General features: G+C 49.4%; 1 protein-coding gene and 1 non-coding gene across 42 annotated transcripts in view; both read left to right on the top strand.

Annotated features, from left to right (window-relative positions):
• Nucleotides 1-3,899: 3,899 nt before the first annotated feature.
• LOC146398283 (small nucleolar RNA SNORA72) lies at nt 3,900-4,031 on the top strand. Its single transcript, XR_014822095.1, has one exon. It is a non-coding gene; the product is annotated as a small nucleolar RNA SNORA72 (small nucleolar RNA).
• A 5,985-nt stretch (nt 4,032-10,016) lies between these two features.
• Nucleotides 10,017-24,783, top strand: part of MYO18A (myosin XVIIIA) — a 97,277-nt gene continuing 82,510 nt past the window's right edge. For 27 of the 41 annotated variants that reach the window (XR_014821472.1, XR_014821471.1, XM_084985337.1 and 24 more), the window contains exons 1-2: nt 10,017-10,124; nt 20,381-21,459. Coding sequence is in view for 38 of the 41 variants with exons in the window: in XM_084985337.1 (XP_084841463.1) it covers nt 20,461-21,459 (999 nt within the window). In the remaining 3 variants the exon portion in view is untranslated. Of the gene's footprint in view, nt 10,125-10,862; nt 10,940-20,380; nt 21,460-24,783 lie in introns of those variants that run through there. The other 14 variants (XR_014821473.1, XM_084985338.1, XM_084985331.1 and 11 more) reach the window with 2 other exon arrangements.

The raw sequence follows: 24,783 nt of genomic DNA, 5'->3' as shown, positions 1-24,783 counted from the left end.
CTGTTTTTATAAATACATTTTTTTTTTTAATTGGAACACAGCCATGCTCATTTGTCTGTGTATTGTCTTTGGCAGCTTTTGTGCTATAGTACTAGAAATGAGTAATTGAGACGTGCAAAGCCTAAAATATTTACTATCATGCCCCTTACCCAAAAGTTTCCTGACCCCTGTGCTAGGCCATTGAAAGCCTTTGAAGTATTACAAGCCAGGGAGTGACACGATTACATTTGTATTTTATTTTTTAGGGCGGCACCCATGGCATATGAAGATTCCCAGGCTAGGCATCTAATCGGAGCTACAGCTGCCAGCCTACACCACAGCCACAACGACGTGTCTTCAACCTACACCACAGCTCATGGCAATGCCGGATCCTTAACCCCCTGAGTGAGGCCAGGGATCAAACTCACAACCTCATGGTTACTAGTTGGATTGGTTTCCACCGACTCATGATGGGAACTCCTGGCATTTGTGTTTTAGAAAGGTCACTCTAGCAACCATGTGGATGATGGGTTAGAGGGGATGAGGTGGGAGCAGGGGACTCTAAGGAGGCTGTTGCAATTGTCTGGCCAAGAGCTAAGGAGGCCTGAACTGAGGTGATGGCAGTGAGGATAAACAAATGATGCTGACTGGAGAGATGTTTACAGAGTCGAACCAGTAGGACTTGATGCCTGAGTGGACGGGGCAGTGGGAGGTGGGGGAGGCAGGGAGAGTGGATGGCTGGCTTCACTGACTCAGGGTGAGGGTTATCAACCAAAAGGGAGAAGTCAGTGAGGACAGTTGTACTTGGCTTTGAACACAGTTTACTTGGGGTATTTGCAAGAGATAGTGGAAGTACCAGGCCAGCCTCCAGTGTGATGTCTGCCATGGGGATTTGTGTGTTATTTGTGGTGTGGGAGGTGGCTGAGATTCCAGGGAATGAGCGAGCTCTCTCAAGGAGGAGGCGTAGGATCATAAGAGCAGAAGGCAGAGGAAGAAATCCTAGAAGCACCAACACTGAAGGTCAAACAGAGGTAGTAGATCCATCAAGGATATTCAGGAGAAGAGGTTCTGGGGACCGAGTTGTAAAGAAAAGACAGGAGTTCCCATCGTGGCTCAGCAGTAAGGAAGCCGACTAGCATCTATAAGGATGAGGGTTCGATCCCTGGCCTTGCTCAGTGGGTTAAGGATCCGGCGTTGCTGTGAGTGTGGTGTATGTCCTCAGTGTTGGTCACTCTTAATGCTTACCTCACCAAGAATGATGTCAAAAAAGGTTTAGTTGGCAAAGTAATGGACTTCTGGAGATACCGTTTTCCCAATGAGCTGATGAAGCTATGTCCTAGTTGGATCCTCTTTGAATCACTCCAAACACAATGACAAAATGAAGCCCTCTCTGTGTACAGCACTTGACCATTACACGGCTCATTCCGTCCTTATGATGCTGTGCGGCAGGAGTTCATAGCTCTGGTTTTATAGGAATGGAAACTGACAGGTTAAGTGATTTGACTAAGCCCTCATGACAAGTAAATGACAAAGGTAGGTTCAACTTCAAGCCTTATGACTCCAGAAGCACATGCCCTGCCTGCCTCCATAGCTCTGCTCGTCATTGTCAATAGTCTAGGCTGCGCTCGAGGCTGGTGGGGTGTGGATCCCCTGCCCACTGCAGATTCAGGCAGAGGCCATGAAATTCTTGGAAGCATGGAGGGAGCCCCACAACTATGTGCAGATCAATACAGAAGGAGTAGGGATGAAGGTTTGGACAAAGGCCAACATGTAACCTGAGGCCATCAAAGATTTGTACAAGGGGCCATATTCCATGCAATAGCTGGGATCTTAAAATTTTTTTATTGTAGGTAGGAGTTCCCATTGTGGCTCAGTGGTAACAAACCTGACTCGTATCCATGAGGATGTGGGTTCCATCCCTGGCCTCACACAGTGGGTTAAGGATCCGGGGTTGCCTTGAGCTGTGGTGTAGGTCGCAGACATGGCTCAGATCTGGTGTTACTGTGGCTGTGGTGTAGGCTGGCAGCTACAGCTCCAATTCGACCCCTAGTCTAGGATCTTCCATCTGCTATGTGTGTGGCCCTAAAAAGACAAAAAAAAAAATTGTAGTAAAATATGAAAACAGCATTTACCACTTTAAATATTTTTAAATGTATAGTCCAGTGGTATTAGGTATATTCACAATATTGCACAACCGTCACTGCTACCCATTTCCATCACTTTTGCATCATCCCCAGTAGAAACTATGTACCCATTAAACAATAACTCCCCATTTCCTCCTCCCCCTAGACCCTACTAACCTCTATTCTACTTTCTGTCTTTATGAATTTGCATATTCTAGTACCTCATATAAGTGGAATTATATAGTATTTGTTCTTCTGTATCTGGCTTCTTTACCTTAGAATAATGTCCTCAAGGTTCAATCATGTTGCAGTAGATGTCAGAATTTCCTTCCTTTTTATGGCTGAATAATACTCCATTGTATAACTGCAGCATTTGTTTGTCCATTCATCTGTTGATGAATGGGTTCTTTTCATATTCTTACACTTCTTTCTCTCTCTCTCTCTCTTTTTTTTTTTTTGTCTTTTTAGGGCCACAGCCATGGCATATGGAGGTTCTCAGGCTAGGGGTCGAATTGGAGCTGCAGCTGCCAGCCTACCACAGCCACAGCAATGTGGGATCTGAGCTGAGTCTTTGAGCTACACCACAGCTCACAGCAATGCTGGATCCTTAACCCACTGAGCAAAGTCAGGGATCAAACCCACGTCCTCATGGATACTAATTGGGTTCATTACCGGAGAGCCCTGACGGGAACTCCCATATTCTTACACTTCTTTTTGTTTTTTTGTCTTTTTTGTGCTATTTTTTGGGCCGCTCCTGCGGCATACGGAGGTGCCCAGGCTAGGGGTCCAATCAGAGCTGTAGCCACCGGCCTATGCCAGAGCCACAGCAACTCCGGGATCCGAGCTTCGTCTGCAACCTACACCGCAGCTCATGGCAACGCCAGATGGTTAACCCACTGAGCAAGGGCAGGGACCGAACCCGCAACCTCATGGTTCCTAGTCGGATTCGTTAACCACTGTGCCACGACAGGAACTCCATATTCTTACACTTCTAATAAAGACAATCATTTATTGGAGTTCCCTGGTGGCTCAGTGGGTTAAGGGTCTGGTGTTGTCACTACTGTGGCTGTGGTCACTGCTGTGGTGAGGGTTCCATTCCTGGCTTGGGAACTTCTGTGTGTCATGAGTTAGACCAAAAAAAAAAAAAAAAAAAGCAACAATCACATATTTCTTGAGGTCTTTAGGTGTCATTTTAGAGACAACAAGATACTATATGCCTCCTGAAGAAAGAAGACCATGCCACTCATGAAGTATTCTTCCCCCCAAAATGATACTCGAATTTACTCAAGCCTCTAGATCTATTTACCAATTTACAGGAAAAACAGAGGCCAGATATCATATTAAACTGCCCCATGGGGATGCAATCAACAAAGGCCAGGCTGTGGACAATCTGCAGGAAAAATGACCTAGTTTCTTCTACAAATAAGCTGTTGAGGGCAGAAAGAAAGAAATTGAAGGAGTTCCCATAGTGGCTCAGTGGTTAACGAATTCAACTAGGAACCGCAAGATTTCTGGTTCGATCCCTGGCCTTGCTCCGTGGGTTAAGGATCCGGCGTTGCCATGAGCTTTGGTGTGGGTCGCAGACGTGGCTTGGATCCCACGTTGCTGTGGCTCTGGCGTAGGCTGGTGGCTACAGCTCCGATTAGACCCGTAGCCTGGGAACCTCCATATGCTGCAGGAACAGCCCTAGAAAAGGCAAAAAGACAAAAAAAAAAAAAAAAAAGAAAAAAAAAAAAAAGAAAGAAAGAAAGAAATTGAAGAGAAACCTGTAGATTAAAAGATACTTAAAATCATGTCCTGCAAATATTCTTGATATTCTGATTTTGTTATAATCAGGGCAAGCTTAACCTTTGTTATACTGAGACCATGCCTATATTCCTGGCCCTAGTTTTTCCCCTAGGTCTGGTTTTAGAAATGATTGTGATAAACCATGCCTGATTCATATGTGCATGTTACGGGGGAAATGTCTGTGACTCTACATATCTGATTAACCTCGAGAAATTACAGCACAACTAGTGTAATAACTTTTGAAGATAACCATTGCTAATTTGATGATTACCAGGTGCCATTACATAAATTTAAAAAAAAAAAAAAAAAAAAAGTCATGTTGATTCAAACGAACACACTGTTTTTTTTTAAAAAAACTTTATGGACATAACTGGAAATTTGACATTGACTATTTGATGATATTACAGAATTATTTTAGATATGACAATGGTTTTTTTTTTTTTTTTTAGGGCCGCACCTGAGGCATACAGAGGTTTCCAGGCTAGGGGTCCAGTAGGAGCTGTAGCCACCAGCCTACGCCAGAGCCATGGCAACTTGGGATCTGAGCCGCATCTGCAACCTACACCAGTTCACGGCAATGCCAGATCCTTAACCCACTGAGTGAGGCCAGGGATAGAACCTTCATCCTCATGGATGCTAGTCGGGTTCATTAACTGCTGAGCCATGACAGGAACTCTGTATATGGTTTTGTTTAAAAAATAATCCTAAAAAATAAAAACAGTTTGATCCATAAAAAAAAAAATAATAATAATCCTTATCTTTTAGACATACTCCCTAGAATGTTTTCCGATGAAATGATATGATATCTGGGATTTGTTTTAAAGTTATACTAGTAGGAAGGAGTATTGTCAAAACAAGATTTCCATGGGTTGAAAACCATTGAAGCTGTGTGATGGGTACTTGGGGGTTTGTTAAATTATTTTGTTTACTTTTGACCTTGTTTGAAATTTCTCCAAATAAAACTTTTTTATGTCATTTCAGAGACATGCTTCTTTTGTTTTGGGCTGATCTTTGGCAGGTACTCTCCTCTAAGAATTTAGCTTCAAATTTCCTCCACCCACTCCCCAATCGTCTATGCTAAAGAATGATCTTACGCTGCTAAGGGCATTTTGAGGACCAATATTCAACATATGCTTTTGTCATCTGAACATCACTTGCTATCAGGTAGGTATGCCATTCTGTTGGCTTTGTGGAAAACTGGCTTGCCTGTTTGTGATTCTTTCTGGAGGGTCATATTGTGGTAGCTCACCATGTGACAAGTGTCATCTTACAGGCTTGACATTTTCCGTTTCTTCTAAGTCTCCCAGTAACTCTAGGACTTCCTGACTTTTCAGCCTCCATTTGATAGACGAAGAGGTTCAGAGCGATTAATAAGGACTAACATCTGTTAACAACTTACTCTAAATCAAGTCCTGAGCTAATTGCTTTAAGGGAATCTGCTTGTTTTATCCTCTCACACCCTATGAGGTATAGGCACTCTTATGATCCCCATTTTTATAGATAAGAAACTTGAGGCTTAGAGAGGTTAAGGACCTTGCCAGCAGCTGCTAGACCAAGTGTCCTCTCAAACCATGTGGCCCCAAAGCCCATTTTCCACTCTGCCCAGGATGAAGCCCTGCAGCGTGATTCAGAGCAAGCATTCCAGGCTCTGCTATTTATTAGACATGTGGCCTTGGGCAAATTATTTCATCTTCCTCAACCTGGTTTCTAATCTGCAAAATGGGAATAATAACCTCACCTCCCTAACAGAGTGAAGGCAGACTAACTGAGACAGTGATGGCCAAGGGGTTAGCATAGCGCTGCCCCACAGTGAGGGCTCAATTGATGTAAAGGACTTTTATTACTACCAGGTTTCTCTCTTAGGGGACTTCTCAAGTAAAGTCAGCTTTAGGAGCTTAGGAATTTTCTGGAAAAACTGGCCTTTTATGGTCATCTGGGCTATTTAATGGGGACACTGCTATGACATTTTTCTATGAGGTAGACAGAGGGCTTTACTTTTCCTTAGAGCCAGGGCAGGGATTATTCTGACCTTCAAGAAGTAAAAGACTGAAAAACAAAGGACCATGAGCCAGAGTCATTGTGGGTTTCAATCTTGTTGGGTCTCTGAAATTGGTTCCTGGTTCAGACTAGAGGAGCTCTTAGGACCCTGTGTGCTACCCTGAATGCCTTAGATATAGACGTACCTAAATGAAACAGATGTTCACACACCTGTTCTCTCTCCGCCATGGTACAGGGAAAAAAACATGGGCTTTGTGCTTTGGGGATCTCAGCTTGAATCCTGACTCCGCCACTTGTGGGCTGTATTTCCACAGCTGTTAAGTGGGGAAAATTATGACAATAAAGTTACCTGTTATAGAATGCTTACTATGTGCTGGGCACTGCTCTTTTTACATATTAACTCATTTGTTAATTGTTAAAAAGTTAATAAAATTCCCATGCCTTCAGCATGCAGAAGTTCTGGGGCCAGGGATCAAACCTGCACCACAGCAGTGACAATACTGGATCCACAACCCGCTAAGCCACTGGGGAACTTCAATAAACTTTTTTTTTTTTCGTCTTTTTGCTATTTCTTTGGGCCACTCCCTCGGCATATGGAGGTTCCCAGGCCAGGGGTCCAATCGGAGCTGTAACTGCCAGCCTACCCCGGAGCCACAGCAACGCAGGATCCGAGCCGCATCTGCAACTACACCACAGCTCACTGCAACACCGGACCGTTAACCCACTGAGCAAGGGCAGGGATTGAACCCGCAACCTCATGGTTCCTAGTTGGATTCGTTAACCACTGCGCCACGACGGGAACTCCGAACTTTTTTTTTTTAAAGGCAATTTTAGGTTCATAGCAAAATTGAGCTGAAAGTACAAAGTTTCCATGACATGCATCCATCACTGTAGTATCATAGTTCACTGCTCTAAAAATCTGTGCTCTGCCTATTTATCCCTCCCTTCTTCCAACTGCTGACAACCACTGATTGACTGATTGACTGATTTTTGTCTTTTTTAGGGCCGCATAGGTGGCATATGGAGGTTCCCAGGCTAGGGGTCGAATTGGAGCTGTAGCTGCTGGCCTACAGCTGTAGCCACAGATCCAAGTCTGAGGCGCTTCTGCGACCTACACCACAGCTCACAGCAATACTGGATCCTTAACCCACTGAGCAAGGCAAGGGCTCAAACCTGCATCCTCATGGATGCTAGTCAGATTCATTTCCACTGAGCCACAGCAGGATCTCCTGATCTTTTTATTGTCTCTATAGTTTTACCTTTTCCAGAAAGTCACAGAGTTGGAATCATGTAGTGTTGTCAGATTAATTTCTTTCCCTTAATAATATGCCTTTGTTTCCTCTATGTCTTTTCATGGCTTGATAGCTTATTTCTGAATAACAATCCATTGTTTGGATTTACTTTATCTTAACCATTCAGCTACCGAAGGACATCTTGTTTGCTTATACGTTTTTGTCAAAAATAAATAAATAAAGGTGTTTATGTTTGGGTTTATAGGGTTTCAGCTCCTTTGGGTAAGTAACAAGGAGGGCAATTGCTGGGTCATATGGGAAGAATATGTTTAGTTTTATAAGAAACTACCAAACTGTCTTCCAAAGTGGCTATACCATTCTGCATTCCTGTCAGCGATGAATGAGAGTTCCTATTGCCCCACAGCCCCACCAACACTTGGTGTTGTCCGTGTTCCAGGTTTTGGCCATTCTAATAGGTGTGTAGAGGCATCTTGTTTTAATTTGCAATTTGTGTATCTTTTTTTTTTTTTTTTTTTTTTTTTTTTTTTTTGCTTTTTAGGGCCTCACCCGAGGCATATGGAAGTTCCCAAGTGTTGAATTGGAGCTGCAGCTGCTGGCCTATGCCATAGCCACAGCAGTTTGGGAGTATGGGATCTGAGCTGTGTGTGCGACACAAAATCCTTAACCCACTGATCGAGGCCAGGAGTCAAACCTGCAACCTCATGGATACTGTTCGGGTTTGTTACTGCCGAGCCACAATAGGAATTCCTCTTTGGCCTATTTTTAAATTGGGTTGTTTATTTTCTCGTTGTCGAGTTTTAAGAGTTCTTTGTGTAATAATTTTTTTAAATTGAAGTGCAGTTGATGTTCGCTGTTAATGTCTGATGTGCAGCAAATACATAACTGTTCTTTATCAGATGTGTCTTTAGCAAATGTTTTCTCCCAGTCTTTGGCTTGCCTTCTCATTCTTTTGATGTCGTCTTTCACAGAGCAGAAGTTTTTAATTTTAATGAAATCCAAATTACAAATTTTTTCTTTCATAAATTGTGCCTTTGATGTTGTATGTAAAAAGTCATTGCCATGCCCAAGGTCACTGGGGTTCCTTCTATGTTATCTTCTGTTAGTTTTGTGGATTTGTGTTTTACATTTGGGTCTATGATTCATTTCAATTTTTTTGAAGAGTGTAAGTCTGTGTCTAGACTTTGTGGGGTTTTTTTTGTTTGTTTTTTTTTTTGCCTGTGGATGTTCAGTTGTTCTAGCACCATTTGTTGAAAAGACTAAACTCATTTAATTTTCAAAATCAACTTTGAGGCAGACATTATTATCCCACTTTTTCAGATAAAGAAACTGAGGCACAGAGAGGTTTTCGTGAGTCACTCAGGATAACATAGCTAGACTTGACAGAGATGGATTTGAACCCAGGCAACCTGGCTTCAGAGTCCATGCACTCTACCCCAGCTATGAAAATAATGTCGCCCTCACAGGCTTGTTCTGAGGAACAGAGAGAGTGTCTAACACATACTAATTGCTCAGAAAGCAATAATGATAGTCATTGTCCAACTTAGCTTCCAAGTTTCCACTCAAATATTACGTCCTCAGAGCAGCTTTCTTTGACTCCTCCAGCCAAACAAGCCATCTCTCATAGCCTTATCTCATCATCCAAACTCCCTTCACAGCGAGGTAATCTTACTGCAAAGTTCCTTGCAGACTCCCTCCATGTGAGTTCCCTGGAGAGAGGCTCCAAGTCTGATATCTCCATTTCCCTCAGGACGCCTGCCTGGTGCTGCACTTGGCACTTAGCAGGATCTCGGTAAAAATGTGCTGAATTGAGTTTGGGTTGCATGCTCCTCCTTTATCCAGAATGCGCATTCTGGGTGTGGTCTAATCCGCAGGATTTCCCAGCTTTGACTTAGCTCTTGGCTCCTGAGCCCCCTCACTTGGACTTTTCCGGGTCAGGTTGGGCCGCCCCTGCCTGGAAAAGTTCCTGGTTTGACTGTTCACGGAGGTAGCTGCTCTTGTCCGCTACTGCACCACTCCACTCAGTTTCTTCCACATTCTGGAAGAAATGTCCATCCTCCCTTCAGTATGGACATGGCTTGTAGAAGTGCTCACCCCTCTCTGCTCTCCAAGCGCAGGACGTAGCATTTATCTTAGAGGTCTGATCCCTAAATGCCTCTCCCTCTGGCCTTTTCTGGAGAGTCTAAAATTCCTTTTTAGTGGGTAGAGCAGCTCCCCCCTATATTTATAGGACATAAGGGACCCCGGGACAAACCTCATTCCAAAGAGCTTCTGAAAGCTGTTAATCTTGGCATTGCTGGACTCTTGGGGCAGTGTGTGCCACTTATGGCTTTGTCCACTGGGCCCTGGTTCACCCCTTAGGTAGCTTCACCTGAGGCAGGGCTCTCTCAGACCAGGCCACCAGGAGCCTGTGCCCACCTCCGGGAGTACATTCTGCCAGGGCTACCTTGGACACACCAGGCAGGGACTGCTTTGGACTAGGCCATCTGGCACCCTCCAGCAGCGCCCTGTGTCTGCCTCGGCAGAACCACCCTGGGAAGATGTGGCCCGCAAGACTCAATTGCTCTCCCTGGACAGCACTGCCCTGGGCAGCGCCCTCTGGACATAGCCCATCAGTGCCCGCCCCGGACGGAGCCTGTTCCAGGCATTCAGAATGGCTCTGGCGCATGCCCTGGGTGCGCTCAGCAGCCTCCAGGGCCCGGTGCAGACAGGACCTCCAGGCAGGGCCTCTCGGACCTGGACAGAGGTCTCCAGGGCAGCGCCCGGTGCCCTCCTGGCCCTGTCTGGAGGCGAGCCCAGGCACTGCCAGGAAGGCCGGCCGTTTTTCCCCGGAGCCGGCAGCAGGGGGCTCCCTTTCGGCTCGGCTCGCGCGGCCGCGGGGGGCGGTGCTGCGCTGCGCCGCGCTGCGCTCCTGCCGGGACAGGGCCGGGGCCGCTGAATGCCGCTTCTCCGCTCTTGCTGCCTGCCCGGCGGGCTCCGGCGGCCGGTGAGTGTGGGGCAGCGGGGGCGGCCGCTCGGTGGCTGGCCGGGCCCGGGGACGGGGGTGGGGGCGGCGGGGCGGGCTCGGGCCGGGAAGGCGGGCGGGCGGCGCGGCCCGCCGGCTCCTCCTCCTCCCCTGTCCCCTGGAAGCGGCGGCCCGGACTCCCGGCTCCGGTCCGTGGCCGCGCCGCGCGGCTCGGCTCCGGGGGCGCGGGGCCGCCCGGGAGGGGGGCGGGAGGATGGGCTCCGGCCCCCTTTGCCGGCTCGCGGGGCGCGGGGAGGCTAGTCAGGGTGGCCTTCGGTTTGAGGGAGTTGGGGCTCGGGGGAGCCCAGCTGGCCCCGAGCTGCGGGGTGGCGGCTGCAGTCTGGCGGGTAAGGGGGTTCTGGGGGCCAGGCCCAGGCCCCCCGGACGGACCGACTGACCGAGGCTCCGAGGAAGGCAGCGGGGAAGGCGAGCACCTCCACCGAGTCCTTTATCCCTCCCAGCGGCCTTCACCCTTTCACTGCCAGGCCGACACTGGGCTCCTCTCAAAGGAGCAGCTGCCAGACAGCTGGCAAAACAATGGAGACCCTGCTTCCCTGGCCCCCTCCCCGTGGGACAGAAGGTGGGGGTGGGTGGGTGAACGATAGGCTTTGGGGATTGGGGCGTGCAGGCTGTCCCCTGTGACTGGCTGCTCACCTCTCCTTTCCCTGCCCAGGGGTGGGGTGCGTGTGGGAAGGTCGGACCGCCCGCCCCAGGCCTCTGGGAGAGACGGCCCCGACGCCCCGCCCTGCGAACCTGTCATGCCAGTCGCTTCGCCAATGGGAAGGGGAGGTGGTAAGGTACGCTGTCCCCCACCCCCTGTTGGGGGTGCTGCTGGTACCAAGCCTGGTGAGGAGTGGGTCCTGTTCCTGGCTGAGATAAGGCCTGCAGGGACACACCACACATTGGGGCTTTGTTTGGGGGTGGGGTGGGGGATGGGGGTGTCACCCTGTTGCAAGGCACATGTGTCCTGCTGATTAGTTGGAAAGGCTGCCGGCCAGAATGAGCTGGCGGGGAGGGTGAGGATGGCGGAGGCTGCCGGTTGGTTTTGTAAACGGTACGCCTTTTGCCTGGTCACTTGGCTAATAGGGCATGTGCTTGGCAGTGTCCTCATGATTTGTGTTTGTGTAGGGAAGCCTGGAATGATGCTTCCTGAGGAGATTTCCTGCCTAGGGCCTTCCTTGCCTCAGATGGTTCCCCCCAAATTATGGAATTGGATTCCCTCCCTCCTTCGCCTTGCCCATGATTTACGTGGGTTCCTTTTGTTTTTTGGAGTGCTCGCCATGTCTCTGGCTGAGTAGGCCTAGTAAATCCCCCCGCAGAGAGCGAACTGCCCAGTGTGTATACATTGGGGCCATGCTGGAAGGGACAGAAGGGCGTCCAGGCGATTGAGAGGAAGATCACCTTAGCGAGACATTGAATCTAGAGGCTCAAGCTGCCTTTCCATATGCTTGCCAGGTCTGGAGCCCTTTTCTTGGGTTGGTTGGTATCCTGTTGTCATGGCAATGGGCAGGCAGAACCTTACATTCCCCACCCTCTTTGCTCAGGGGCTACTTTCTATTTAGGGATATTGAAAGTTGCTCTCCTGAGGTCTCTGGCTTCCGGACAGACCTCACAGGCTCTTTGTCAATGGCCTGCAACCTCCTCAGCTTCCCCTCTGTCCTTTTGTGATGAGGACTTTCCAGGAAACCTCCTCCTGGTGGCTGGACATGACTGGTTATATATAGCCTCGGGTGGAGGCGTACTCATCCACTTGGAGTTGGAAACATTGGAGTTGGGGCCTCAATTCCAGGAAGATGCTTGGGGAAGCTATTGTGTTAGGGGGCTAGGGGAACGGGAAGGGTCACAGGTGGGAGTGGAACGGGGCGAGGGAGGGCTAGAATGTTGATGGTCACTTCCTGTGGGAGCTTTGAGCTTTGAACAGTTGATGACTTGGCAGCTCTGAGTATCTCATTTGTTTACTCTCTCCTGGTCTGGCTCAGGTGCCAGGGTGTGTGCCCCAGGCTGTCCTCAGAAACCTTCAGGTGGATTGCACCTTTCCTGACTCCCGCCTGGTTCCTCAACCTCACTGCCTGGGCAGTGAGGGCAGTCAACCTGTTTCCAGAAGCCCCCTTCACTGGCCTAGCTTCAGGCTGCTCACTAAGGGATGCATGTGTCTTCAGAAACTGGGCCTGAAAATCCAGGGTCTCCCAGGAGCAGGTACCTGAAGGTAGCCTGGGAGGGGCAGAACTGGGGCTTGTGAGAAAGGGAGAATCCACCCTGCTCGGGTGGAGCTGGGAGTTGCTGGAAGCTGGAAGCCTTGTTCTGGACTTGCTGTGTCACAGGTCTCTAGGGCAGCAGGGCTGTTCTTACTCCTTCTCAGCCAGAAGTCTGTCCCCAGCCAGATCTCTCTTACCTGGAGAGGACGCCACAGATGGAGCCGGAACATCCATGTGAGCAGGGTCCTGTTCATGGCCCAGGGCCCCAGGCCTTATCCTAGGTCTCTCTTGGGTGTGGCGGGTAAAGCTGAGGGGGCTCTGACCTGATTAGTTTAAAGGTTTGAGGGGATAGGATTCACAGGTTTCCCCAGGACTTGGTTTGGGGGGCTTGAAGGAGCTTTTAAGTTGTGCTTTAGGTCAAGCCCCAGGATTCTTTAAGATCTGCTCGCTGCACCTTACCCCCCATCATTTTCTGAGGCAGCCTGAATTAGAGGGTGGAGTGGTGTCGTGGTGGGAACTGGATTGGGAAATGTGGGGAGCAGACCTGGAAAGTGCCGCTCCCCACCCCTTCCTGCCCTTTCTCTTGAGGTAGGAATTGTGTGGCTTGTAAATTATCCACATTCCCTTGACATTTCAAATTACAGTCAGGCAGTGGCTTAAATTGTGGACTGACATTTTACTCGGCCCGGGGCCCTTTCTCTCAGCCAGGTACTTTATCGTCACGTACAGGGAATTATTTTTATTATTATCTGGTATTTAGAGATGTTGGATGATGGGCTCTAGGTCACACAGCACATCAGAGGGAGAGCGGGATTAGAACCTGCGGTTTGTGGTTGAGCAGAATACCTCTTCAGCAAAGGCCCATGGGGTTTTGGAGCTGAAATAGCTGAAGCCTTGAGAGAGGACGGGACTTGCCCCAGGTCACACCGACGGTGGGGTGTCGGGGTCTTCGCCTGCGATCTTCGAGCCTCGCTCGGCAGGCGCCCCGAGGGCGGCCGGGGAGGTGCGCCTGGAAGAGCCGCGGGGACCCGGCCGGGCTGCTGGCCCCTTGCCCGCCCTCGTTTCTCCCGGGGCCCGCGGGATTGCCGCGTTCCAGGGGAGACGCTATCGCCGCCGAGGCGCCGCGGGGCTGCGGCTGCGCGGCCCGGCTGCCCCGAGGTGCGGAGGGCCGCTGGCCTCCCGGCGCTGCGGCGGGCGGGCCGGCTGATGTCATGTGAGAAGCGTGCAGACGAGTGAGTGAGCGCACCTGGAGTCAGATAAGCTCCGGGTGACCTGGCGCTGAGTCACCGGAGCTCAGCAGGACCGCCGGGAAGAAGCTCCGCGGCGGCCCCCACGGGCGTCACCGCGCGTGGGCCGCGCCGGGCCGGGTCAGGTGCCGGGCGAGCCTCACTGGGCCGCCCGCTCGAGCATCCTCTCTGCCTGCCGGCCAGCGCCCCACGGAGGCCTCGGGGCCCTAGGAAACGGCCGCTCAGGGAGGTCAGAGGCCAAGGGAGAGAGGCCGGCCCTCTTGGGAAAGTATTTCCTTTGTATTTATTTATGAGTGTGGTCGGGGGTGGGGGTGGGGGCCCTGACGGTTTTAAGAATCCACCCACAGCAGCCAAGTCTGGGCGCCCGTGTCTTGGGATTCTAACGTTATAGTTTCCATTTCCTGGGGTTTCTACTTTGCCAGCTGCAGGGTGACCCAATTAAATCTGTCCCCACTTAAAGCCACAAGACATCAGTGAGATCTATTTTAACCAAGTCCCCCAAGTCACTGAAACTTTTCAAAGCCTGAGATGGCAAGCTTTGAACTTGCCACTGCAAAGCTGTTTACAGCTTTAATGCTCAATGGATGGCTTACTACTACTTTATCAAACCTTTGCTAGTTCTTTTTTTTTTTTTTTTTTTTTTGATCTTTAAAATCACAAAAGTAACACGTGCTAAGAAAAAAAGTTCAATTTGTAGCAAGTCTACTAGGTAGAAAGCTGAAGTGTTAACACCCCTTTGCTACTACTCCACAGAGAAAATCACCCATTATGTTTGAATAATGGATCTTTCCAGACTACTTTGTAAAAGCTTTTGTAAATATTTTATATGTTATGTATTTAGAGTTTACTACTTATAACTTACACAAATAGGATTTCATAAAAGTTTTTTCCAATGGGAAATAAAGAACATGAAGAAAAGTAGAAGAAAAATTATACGTAATGTCACTATCAAAAGCCCCTAGACTTAAGTGTACACACACACACCCCTACCAGCTAAATATTCTCACTATAAATAATTAAAACAAATATACAAAACACAAGTTTGCTTTGACCCTTCAACCGTCCTTATCTTGTCCTTAGAGCACACATTTTTCTATGCATATGCAAATATTGTACATAATGTGCATGTGTGTATCTGTGTATATACACACACATTTTTTTCGTCAAATTTATATGCTCTCTGGCAACTTTTTTTTTTCACTTAACAGTATAGTATAGTATACTTAGTAGTATAGTATAATAGTATAGTATCTTTCCAAGTCAGTATATACAGATCTACCTCATTCATTTAAATAACTGTCTAGTTCTATAATGTAGCTATTCCTCTAGTGATGGACATTTCTATTGATAGAATTTTGCTATTACAAATAATGCCAAGATTAGCCATGTTTATTGTGTGAATCTATCTGTAGATGTCCTCCTATAAATGGAATTGCCCTGTCAAAGATATGTACCTTTAAATATTTCATAGGTACCACAAACTTGCCTTCCTTACATCAGTTTATATCCCGACAACACATACGCGACACCCTGCTCTACTTCTAACTGATTGATGCTGTTGATCTTAGTAGTATTTACTAAACTGCTAAGTGACCATAGGATAGCTCTGTTTTATTTGACATGTCTGTGACTATTACCGAGGCTGAATCCTGGTTCGTGTTTCTTGGCCATTGGTATTTCAGCATCTATGAGTTGCCTGTCCTTATCTTGGCAGTAGTTGTATGGGGCCTCTGGACTTGAGCCAGTGTGGTCCAACTTGGTCACATGCTCAGTGGATTGTCCTCACTTTGGGCTTTACTTTCTATATACACCAGTCCTGAGAGTTCCCATTGTGGCTCAGTGGAAACAAATCTGACTAGTATCCATGAGGACATAGGTTTGATCCCTGGCCTTACTTGGTGGGTTAAGGATCCAGTGTTGCTGTGGCTGCGGCGTAGACCAGCAGCTACAGCTCTGATTTGACCTCTAGCCTGGGAACTTCCATATGCTGTGGACGTGGCCCTAAAAAGACAAAAAAAAAAAAAAAAAAAAACCAAAAAAAAACAGCAACAACAAAACCCCACCGGTCCTGTCCAGCATTATGATTGTATGTCTACACTTATTTTAGTCATACTGGTGCTGATAGTGGTTTGTATGCTTTAGTATCCCCTCTGCCACCCTGTTTAGATGTGCCCTTCTACTATTGGGTACCATTCTTGAGGGCTTACTTACTCTGGGTTAGGTATTATATGAAGGGCTTAAATACATATTTCATTTGATTCCCATGTCTTATGTGATTGTAGTATTATCTCTATTAAAAAAAATAGAATGGAGGCACAGAGATCTCAGGTGACTCGCCCAAGATTGCATTGCTATTAACTCAAATTTGTTCTCACCTTTTGTTACCTGACATTTGAAGCCTAAACTCTTTCATGAATTTTATTGATTCCTTGCATTTAAAAGGTGCTTGACAAATACATATTTTTCCTCAACATTTTATTACAAAGCTCTGCAAACATTTAGAAAAGTTAGAGTTTTTCAGTGAATACCCCCTTCCTAGATTCTGCTATGAACATTTTACTATCCTTATTTATCACATCTTTATCCCTTGATCCAGCCATCAAGCCATCTTACATTTTGGATGCATCTCAAAGTAAATTGCAGATATCAATATGCTTTGCCCCAGTACTTTAGCATACATATCATTAACTAGAGGTCAATATTTGTAGTTCTTTTTTTCTTTTGCATGAATATTTCACACAATGAAATGCACTAGTCTTATGTGCGCTGTTTGATGACTATTGACAAATGTCTACATCTGTCCCTTATGTAACATGAAAATCACCCCCAGAAAGTTCCCTCAGGTCTTTCTCAGGCAGTCCCCACTCCTACCCAACCCTGCCTCCACTTTCTAGAGATAACCACCCAGAGGTGAGGGTTTTTTTCTCACCATAGGTTACTTTTGCCTATACCAGAGATTCATATAGCTAATACCATACCAGTATGCCAAAGGCTTCCTTTTCAGGTACTGAACTGGTGTTTTGAGATTCATCCCTGTTGTGTGTATCAGTAGTTGCTTTGTATTGCTGAGTAGTAGTTCATCATGTGAATATGTAAATTGTTTCTCCTGTTGATGAATTGATAGATGTGTATTTGAATTGAATGGTCCTTGCCCTCAAAATGCTTTCTATCTTAAAGTAATAAAGCAACTGGGTTGCCTGAGTCAATGGTACTTTGCTCTGATTTGGGGGATAGCAGGGTCAAGATGACTTAGGTATATATATATATACCTTCCCTCCACTTAAAATTAGGGTGAGGAATGAAAGGCAGAGAAGGAGATCAGAAAAACTACAAGGTTCCCTTCACTGAAGGGGATAAAAGATGAGAGGAAGGTGGGTAGAAATTGCATCCTAGAATGGAGAGTGAGGAGGTAGTGATTCATCACTGCTGGAGACTTTGGACCTGAGGATGGCCAATGCTGGCAAGTCCGAGGTCTATAAGTTGACAGAGCCCAGGCCTCTGACGAATTTGGTGCTGAGAAGCATAGCTATAGCTACACTGTAGGTCTGACCCCAGAGGGGGAGGTTGCAGGTAGCTCTAGACTTGTGGTAGGTACAGGAGAGAACCCAGGCCACAAACAGGCCTGGCAATTGGAGGGGTCCCTTGTGATTGTGCAGATAACAGTGGCAGGACAGGGATGTTGAGGGAAGGGCTGAAGGGGACCCAGGCTCCAGAGGCCCCAGGGTCAGGATGAGAAGGGTGACTTTGGCAGAAAGTTAATAAGTAACCTGTGTCCACAAGAGACTTAGATATTTGGAATGTTAGAACCAGAAGGGACTGAGATCATCTAGTCCAACCTTGAGCAAAGTGACAGGCTCAAGGTCCCCTAGCGATTTATTGGCAGATCCAGGCCAAATACCAGATCTAACATTTCCTGCCGGCACTGTCCTCCTGTGCTGCTGCGACTGTTGTTTCTGCCTGCCGCAGTGACAGCGAGGGGCAAGCTTTTGCTGAGACATCCCAAAGATTCTAGACTTCTGAGGGCTGTTTTCTGTTGATACTGCTCAAATATCTAGCCCCCAGCAAAGAGCCCGGATTGGGTAAGGATTGCAGAGTGAGAATTGGAGACCATCAAAGGTGACTTGGTGGGACAGCATTGGAGGCACTTGGGTTCTCTATGGTTGGAATGAGGCTGAGATACTGGTTGGTTCCCCCAAGTCTTCAAGGTAGGTTTCTTTCTTCATTTCCCCCACAGGGACCCCGGAGTCATTTTCTAAGCCAGCCTTTTAAGAGAGTGCATGTAGTGAGGAATGAGAGGTAAAGTGGGCAGTGCCAGCCAAAGAGCCCACCTCCTGGTATATGGTAGGTCTGCCCACACCCCCATCCATGTTCAGGAGCAGTAGGAGAGACCCCCGATGTTAAAGTAGAGCCTTGAAGAGAGATTTCCTGCTGCCAGGCATTCCCCAACCCCAAATCAGTCCAGGCTCAGCTGGCCACAGCTATCCCTGGCTTTGTATTCTTGGGCCATAGATTTCCTGTCTTTCTACTCCCGCATACTGTACAGAGGTCATTAAGAACCAAAAAGTGGAGTTCCCATGTGGCTCAGCGGGGTTGATGTCTGGTGATGTCACCGTGGTGGCTTGGGTCACTGCTGTGGTGCAGGTTTGATCCCTGCCCTGGGAACTTCCACATGCCCTGGGTGCAGCAAAAACCAAAAAGTTCAGAGGGAACTTTGTTTTACCAGGTAGAAACTGAGGTCAGAGCTGGAGAAGGGTGCCTGCTAGCACCACGGGGAGCCAGCGACTAGGCCAGATTCCCCACCCTTTGCTTATGCTCTGCAACTCAAGATTTCTCTAGAATTGCACTGCCCCGTCCAATAGCCACAAGCTTCACTGGGCTGTTGAATACTTGAAATGTTGTTTGTCTGAACTGAGATGCGCTCTAATTGTAAAACACACACTGGATTGCAAAGAAAATGTGGAAAAGAGAATGTAAACTATCCAAGTATTTTTTATATAGATTACGTGTTGAGATGACAATATTTTGGTCATGTTTACATAAAATAAAGTACATTGTCACTAATACAACATTGTAAACCAACTTTACTATAACTTTTTTAAAAAGTATACTGTTAAAGTTAATTTCACCTGGAAGTTCCCTTTGTGGCTCACCAGTTAACGAACCTGACTAGGATCTGTGAGGATGCGGGTTTGATCCCTGGCCTCGATCATTAGGTTAAAGATCCTGCATTGCCGTGAGCTGTGGTGTAGGTCAGACACGGCTTGGATACTGAGTTGCTGTGGCTGTGGCTGGCAGCTGTAGCTCCAATTAGACCCCTAGCCTGGGAACCTTCATATGCTGTGGGTGTGGCCCTAAAAAGACCAAAACAAACAAACCCCATTAATTTTGCCTGTTTCTTTTTATCTTTTTTTTTTTTTTTTAAGGAGGCCTTCATGGAGAGAGAAAAAAAATCATGTTTAATTTCTAATTAGGTGGTATGGCCTACTTCTTGTTCCCTGCTGGTTAGAACAAGGAAGGCTCTCTCCACTCCACCCCCACCAGACTCTTGGCGGTCCCGTCCCAGTCAGTCCCAGTCGGGTGTGCCTGGGGCTGGGAGTAGGTCGGCGCCATAGGCGCACAAGCCCGGAGCTGGGTTTTTCTCTCAGGCTGCCACAACTTTCTTCCCGAGGCTATATTTAGGTATTGGTCTGGGGAAAAGGATGTGAGTTTTTCAGGATCCTGTTTATGCAGCAGAGCCCACCTCCACCCCCACCTTGCAGCTGTTTGCCCTCTGTTCCGTCTGGAGCTTCCCCTTACTGCCCTCCCTGCTTCACTTTGGGCGCCCAGGCCCTAGAAAGAAAACATGTGCCATTGAATTCTGCGGTTGCCACTCAGCTGTAGGACAACATAGACTTAATTTTCTGAGCCCTGGTTTCTCATTTATAGAGATAATGATACCTACCTTGCAGGGCTGCTGTGAGGTTCAAGTGAGATAGTGTGTGCAAAGTGCCTGGCATTAAATAAGTGTTGGTTCTCCAAGGTCTTCTGTCAGGCAGTGGGTCAGGCTGCTGCTCTAGGGATAACAGGCTTAAGAAAGAGCCCAGTAGCGTGGGATGTGTGTTGCCTCAGTGGACATTGGCTGTGATGGTCCCTTTTAACTTTGTGTTTGAATCTTAAGTTGGGTCCCAAGTTGGCTTGATGGAGGCTTCTTGCCAGGAGGATAGATCTCCCAGAGGCCACTGCCATGCACACCTAAGCCTGGGTCTATCAGGGATTACAGGAAATGATAGACTTTGGAGTCTGGGCTTGTTTTGTTTGGTTTTCTTTTTAGAGCTGCACCTGCGGCATGTGGAAGTTCCCCAGCTCGGGGTCGAATTGGACAGTGCTGCAGCTGCTGGTCTACGCCACAGCCACAGCAACACCGGATCCAAGCTGCATCTGCAAACTACACCGCAGCTTGTGGCAATGCAGGATCCTTAACCCACTGAGTGAAGCCAGGGATTGAACCCACATCCTCGCAGACACTATGTCAGGTTCTTAACCCACTGAGCCACCACGGGAACTGCTGGAGTCTGGGCTTTTATAACCTTATCTAAACCTCAAGTTTCCTTATTTGTAAGATGGGGATAGTGATAGACCAACCCATAGCAATGTGGTGAAGATTAACTTAATTGAGACAGTATCATGTAAAGCAGGGCACCTGGCACATAGCTGGCACTCAGTGAAGGGTGGCCACTCATGAGTCAGCCATGTCTGGACTGGAGACACAGAAGGAGGCTCTGCTGGAGTAACCTTTCTCTCCTGTTTCTGTTTGCAGCAGCAAGGTGGGGCACCAAGGCCCTGTGCTAAGCACTCATAATCCTTGGGGAGTGTGCCCCTAAACACAGCACCCCCACCATGTTTAACCTGATGAAGAAAGACAAGGACAGAGATGGCGGGCGGAAGGAGAAGAAGGAGAAGAAGGAGAAGAAGGAGCGGATGTCAGCGGCAGAGCTGCGGAGCCTGGAAGAGATGGGCCTGCGACGCGGCTTCTTCAACCTGAACCGCTCCTCCAAGCGGGACTCTAAGACGCGCCTGGAAATCTCTAACCCCATCCCCATCAAGGTGGCCAGCGGTTCGGACCTGCACCTGACGGACATCGACTCGGACAGCAACAGGGGCAGCGTCATCCTGGACTCAGGCCACTTGAGCACAGCCAGCTCCAGCGATGACCTCAAGGGTGAGGAAGGCAGCTTACGTGGCTCGGTGCTGCAGCGGGCAGCCAAGTTCGGCTCCCTGGCCAAGCAGAACTCACAGATGATTGTCAAGCGCTTCTCCTTCTCCCAGCGTAGCCGGGATGAGAGCGCATCAGAAACCTCCACGCCCTCCGAGCACTCTGCCGCCCCGTCTCCGCAGGTGGAGGTGCGGACTCTAGAGGGCCAGCTGACGCAGCATCCTGGCCCAGGCATCCCTCGGCCGGGACCTCGGTCTCGAGTCCCTGAGCTGGTAACTAAGAGGTTCCCGGCCGACCTGCGCTTGCCCCCTGTGATGCCCCCGCCACCCCCTGCCCTCCGGGAGCTGGAACTGCAGCGGCGACCCACCGGGGACTTTGGCTTCTCCCTGCGGCGCACAACCATGCTGGATCGGGGCCCCGAGGGCCAGGCCTATCGGAGGGTGGTTCACTTTGCTGAGCCTGGTGCAGGCACCAAGGACCTGGCCCTGGGACTGGTGCCCGGTGATCGCCTGGTGGAGATCAATGGGCACAACGTGGAGAGCAAGTCCAGGGATGAGATCGTGGAGATGATCCGGCAGTCCGGGGACAGCGTGCGGCTCAAGGTGCAGCCCATCCCGGAGCTCAGCGAGCTGAGCCGGAGCTGGTTGCGGAGTGGCGAGGGACCCCGCAGGGAGCCAGCCCATGTGAGTGTGTGTCGGGGCAGCTGGGGGTGAGCAGGGGTTGGGCATGTTGGCATCTCCTGCGATTCTACTTTGGGTGGGTGGTTGGGGTACTCAAGAGCTGTCATTAGAGCGTAACGAGTGAATGCTGGAGCCGTGCCACTCCCTGAGCTCCAGGACAACTTACCTAGCCCCTGGGGACGAGTGACCCCAGCGGGTGTGATACATGGTGATATATGCATCATGATCCAAGGGTGTGTTCCTTTCTCTGAGCCCTAAGTTAGGGCGTAGAGGCTAACATGTGCCACTTCCAGATAAGAGACCATCTGGACTATTATTAGTCCAGTTTGGTATCTGGACCAAATGTAGAATTTTCATTATTTAGACATCAGAGGTGAAAAAGTATTTTAAATCAGGGCTCACATGGAACATCCGTGATGTGCAGCTGCTTTGGTAGTTCCTAGAGCGGTGAGCTCAGGCCTCCTTTTACCCCCAAGTGAGTGAGGAGTTGAATACCAGGTAAGTTTGCGGAGATAAGCAGGGGCCAGATCATGGGGGACCTTGTAAATAATTGTGGGAGTTTAGATTTTATCCCAGTGAAATGGGACCCTCGTAGGTTTTTCAGCGAGGGAGTGACCGGATCTGTTTATAAAGATTACTTGGGCTCCAAGAATCTTTATTTCCTCCTGGAAGGAGAAAAAACATGGCCCTGGAGAGGCCCTGGAAGCCTACAGAGATAATCGGACCTGACTGTCCCTGAGATCCCTCCTCTTATCCTGCCCACACAAGGCAGCAGTGGAAGAGGGCACAGAGGAGCAGAAGAGATTGAGATTAGATTCCGAGCAGGTCTCTAGGGGGATGGAGATCTCTGTCCCCAGGGGACTTTGGGCAGGGTGGCTACATGTCGGTTTGGAATGTTCCGCGTAGAGACGGTAGCATGAGGGACAAGTTGGCCTCTGGCCATTCCTTTCTCCCGGCTGTGCCTTTTGGGACTGTCTAGATCTGGTCCTTGCAGCCTGACCACTGCAATAGCCTGGCCAGGACCTTTCAGCACTAAGTGACTGGCCAGATGTGTCAAAGCCAGAAGTGGGAGGAAATGCTGCGGAAGCAGGCAGAGTCCGGTCCTAGCTTTCTCCGGGGAGGGGAAGTGGATGCTCAGATGGCTCTCCAGCCTGGCAGCATCTCTGCCCTGGAGGGCCTGGGAGCGTCAGGCTTAGGCTCTGGCAGGAAGCATGGGAGTTGGGTTCCTGACCTTCCTTGAGCCCAGGGCTGATGGAGTCAGGTAGCTTTGCTGGTCAGGAAAGTGTAGTGAGTGGGAGGGAGCCTGCCGTGGAATCCAGGGAAGGACGTGGACTCATTCATTCCAGAAACCCACATGAAGCACCTACTGTGTGCTAGCCACCAGGCTAGACTGAACTCGGGGAACCACAGCTTAGTGGTCTTTATCTCAGAAGCACACATCATAGCATGTTGCCGTGTCAGTGCTTTCAACCCGGCTAACATGGCTTTTAACAGGTGGAATTTTCTTCTTAAAGAATGAATCCCCCCAGGGATTGTTGCCAGCTCCCTGCTGAACCACAACACAGGCCTCTGTGGGGCCTTGGGCCTGGCATCCCAGATGCTGTTTAGCTTTGTCTTTGTAGCACAGGGATCACTCTGGCATCTCATGTTTCCCAGCCACTCTCCCTTCCCCGCTAGCTGCTGTTACCCCATCCCTGGGGAGGTGGATGGCTTAGCTTTGGAGGCCCTTGTGGATTCCACGTTGCAGCAGGTATCCCTGAACTGCTGGCTTGTTCTCACCCCTGTGAGGCAAACCCAACTGGTGCCCAGAGGACTTCTTCCTCCACCTGGGGACCGGGCAGGGGACACACTAGAAAGCCCCATCCTCGTGAGTCTCCTAGAGCCATCTGGCAGAACAACAGGATTCAGAGAAGGCCTGTATCTGGCTCTACCTGGGTAGGTGGTGGGGACTCATGCCACGGCAGAGAGGAGCAGACGGAGCCTGCATTCCAGCCTCCTGGGGCAGCCCCGGGGCTGGTGTGGGCCTCCTGCAGCCTCTTCTGCAGCTCTTGTCCTCTATCTCCTCTCTCTCCCACTCCTACTCCTGCTCCTCTCTTGGCAGCAGTTCTCATCCCAGTTCCAGGCCAAGAAAAGAGTCTTCCTGCCTCCCCCAGGCTCCTGGGTGGGGTACCCTGACAACTCCAGTCCCACGGGGACAGCTCCTGGCGGCCGCCCTGCCCATCAGGCCATCCATCAACTGTGTCCACACGTTGCCTGTCCCCAGGGAGCTCTGAGGGAACTGGTTAGCCATCTGCTCTCTTCCTGCTCACAGATGGGGGCCAGGCCCCATGGCTTTCCTCCATGGCCTCTCCAGAAGGCTCCCGGGAGAGACAGCCCCTTGGGTTTCCTTCTCACATGGTGTGTGTCCAGAACGCTTGGCTCACACCTTCTTCGTATATCCCTGGAGCTGCTAGACAGGGTTCCACTGGGAGTAGGGGTGAGCTGCAGTAGTGAGATAGGCTTGGGGCCTGACAGGAATCACTCCGCTGGCCTGAGAGAAGCCGCCTTCTGCTGTCAGTTCTTCCACTCACCCATCTGTTAAACATTTGTCAAGCACTGCCTGTGTGCTAGGTGCTGGGGTCCAGCAGGGAGCAGCCCATAATCCCAGCCCCATGGCCTAGTGGGAGAGATGGTCAAGGAGCAGACAAGAACAGGGCCATTTGAGATGCTCCATGGCAGGGGCCAGGATGCGGTCCTAGGGAGCGCAGAAGGGGGACGTCCAGCACAGCCTCGGGAGTGAGTCAGGGAAAGCTGGCCTCGGGGTAGAAGATGAGTGCTGGGGAGGCAAGAGGAGGACGAGGACGGCTGTAAGACACATGTCAATGGCTGGAGGTTGGAGAGAATGACGCATTTGGGGAAAAGGACTGAGGGAGAGCGTGGGGACAGTTTTGAGAGAAGTGGCAGGAGCGGCAAGCAGGGGCCCAGCAAGCAGGGGCCCGGTGGCCAAGGCCCTTATAAGTCGTGCTAGGGAATGTGAACTTCAGCCCGAGGCATTGAAGCAGTTTAATTAGGGAGTGATAGGAACAGGTTTTCAAAAATCCCTCTGGCCGCTTCTGGAGAATGCTTTCCGGCGTAGCAGGGATCACTGTGGGCAGAGTAGTGCGGGAGCAGCCGTGTGATCTCAGTAGACTGGATGGAGGCCTGAACATGGGTGGAAGCAGCAGAGATGGAGAGACGGTTCAGACAGCAGTAGCTGAGGTAGGCTCTGTTGTCTTTCTAATTTTTGAAAATTAAAGTATAGTAGATTTTGTGTTTCTTTTAAATTTTTAAAATTTTGAAAATTAAAGT

Source organism: Sus scrofa, chromosome 12 (genome assembly GCF_054392235.1).
Source record: "Sus scrofa isolate SSC_HxYL_T2T_F1_AM1 chromosome 12, Sscrofa_HxYL_maternal_Yorkshire_Landrace_v2.0, whole genome shotgun sequence".
Classification (NCBI taxonomy): domain Eukaryota; kingdom Metazoa; phylum Chordata; class Mammalia; order Artiodactyla; family Suidae; genus Sus; species Sus scrofa.
The sequence above is the reverse complement of the archived record's forward strand: the minus strand, read 5'-3'. Positions and strand labels throughout refer to the sequence as shown.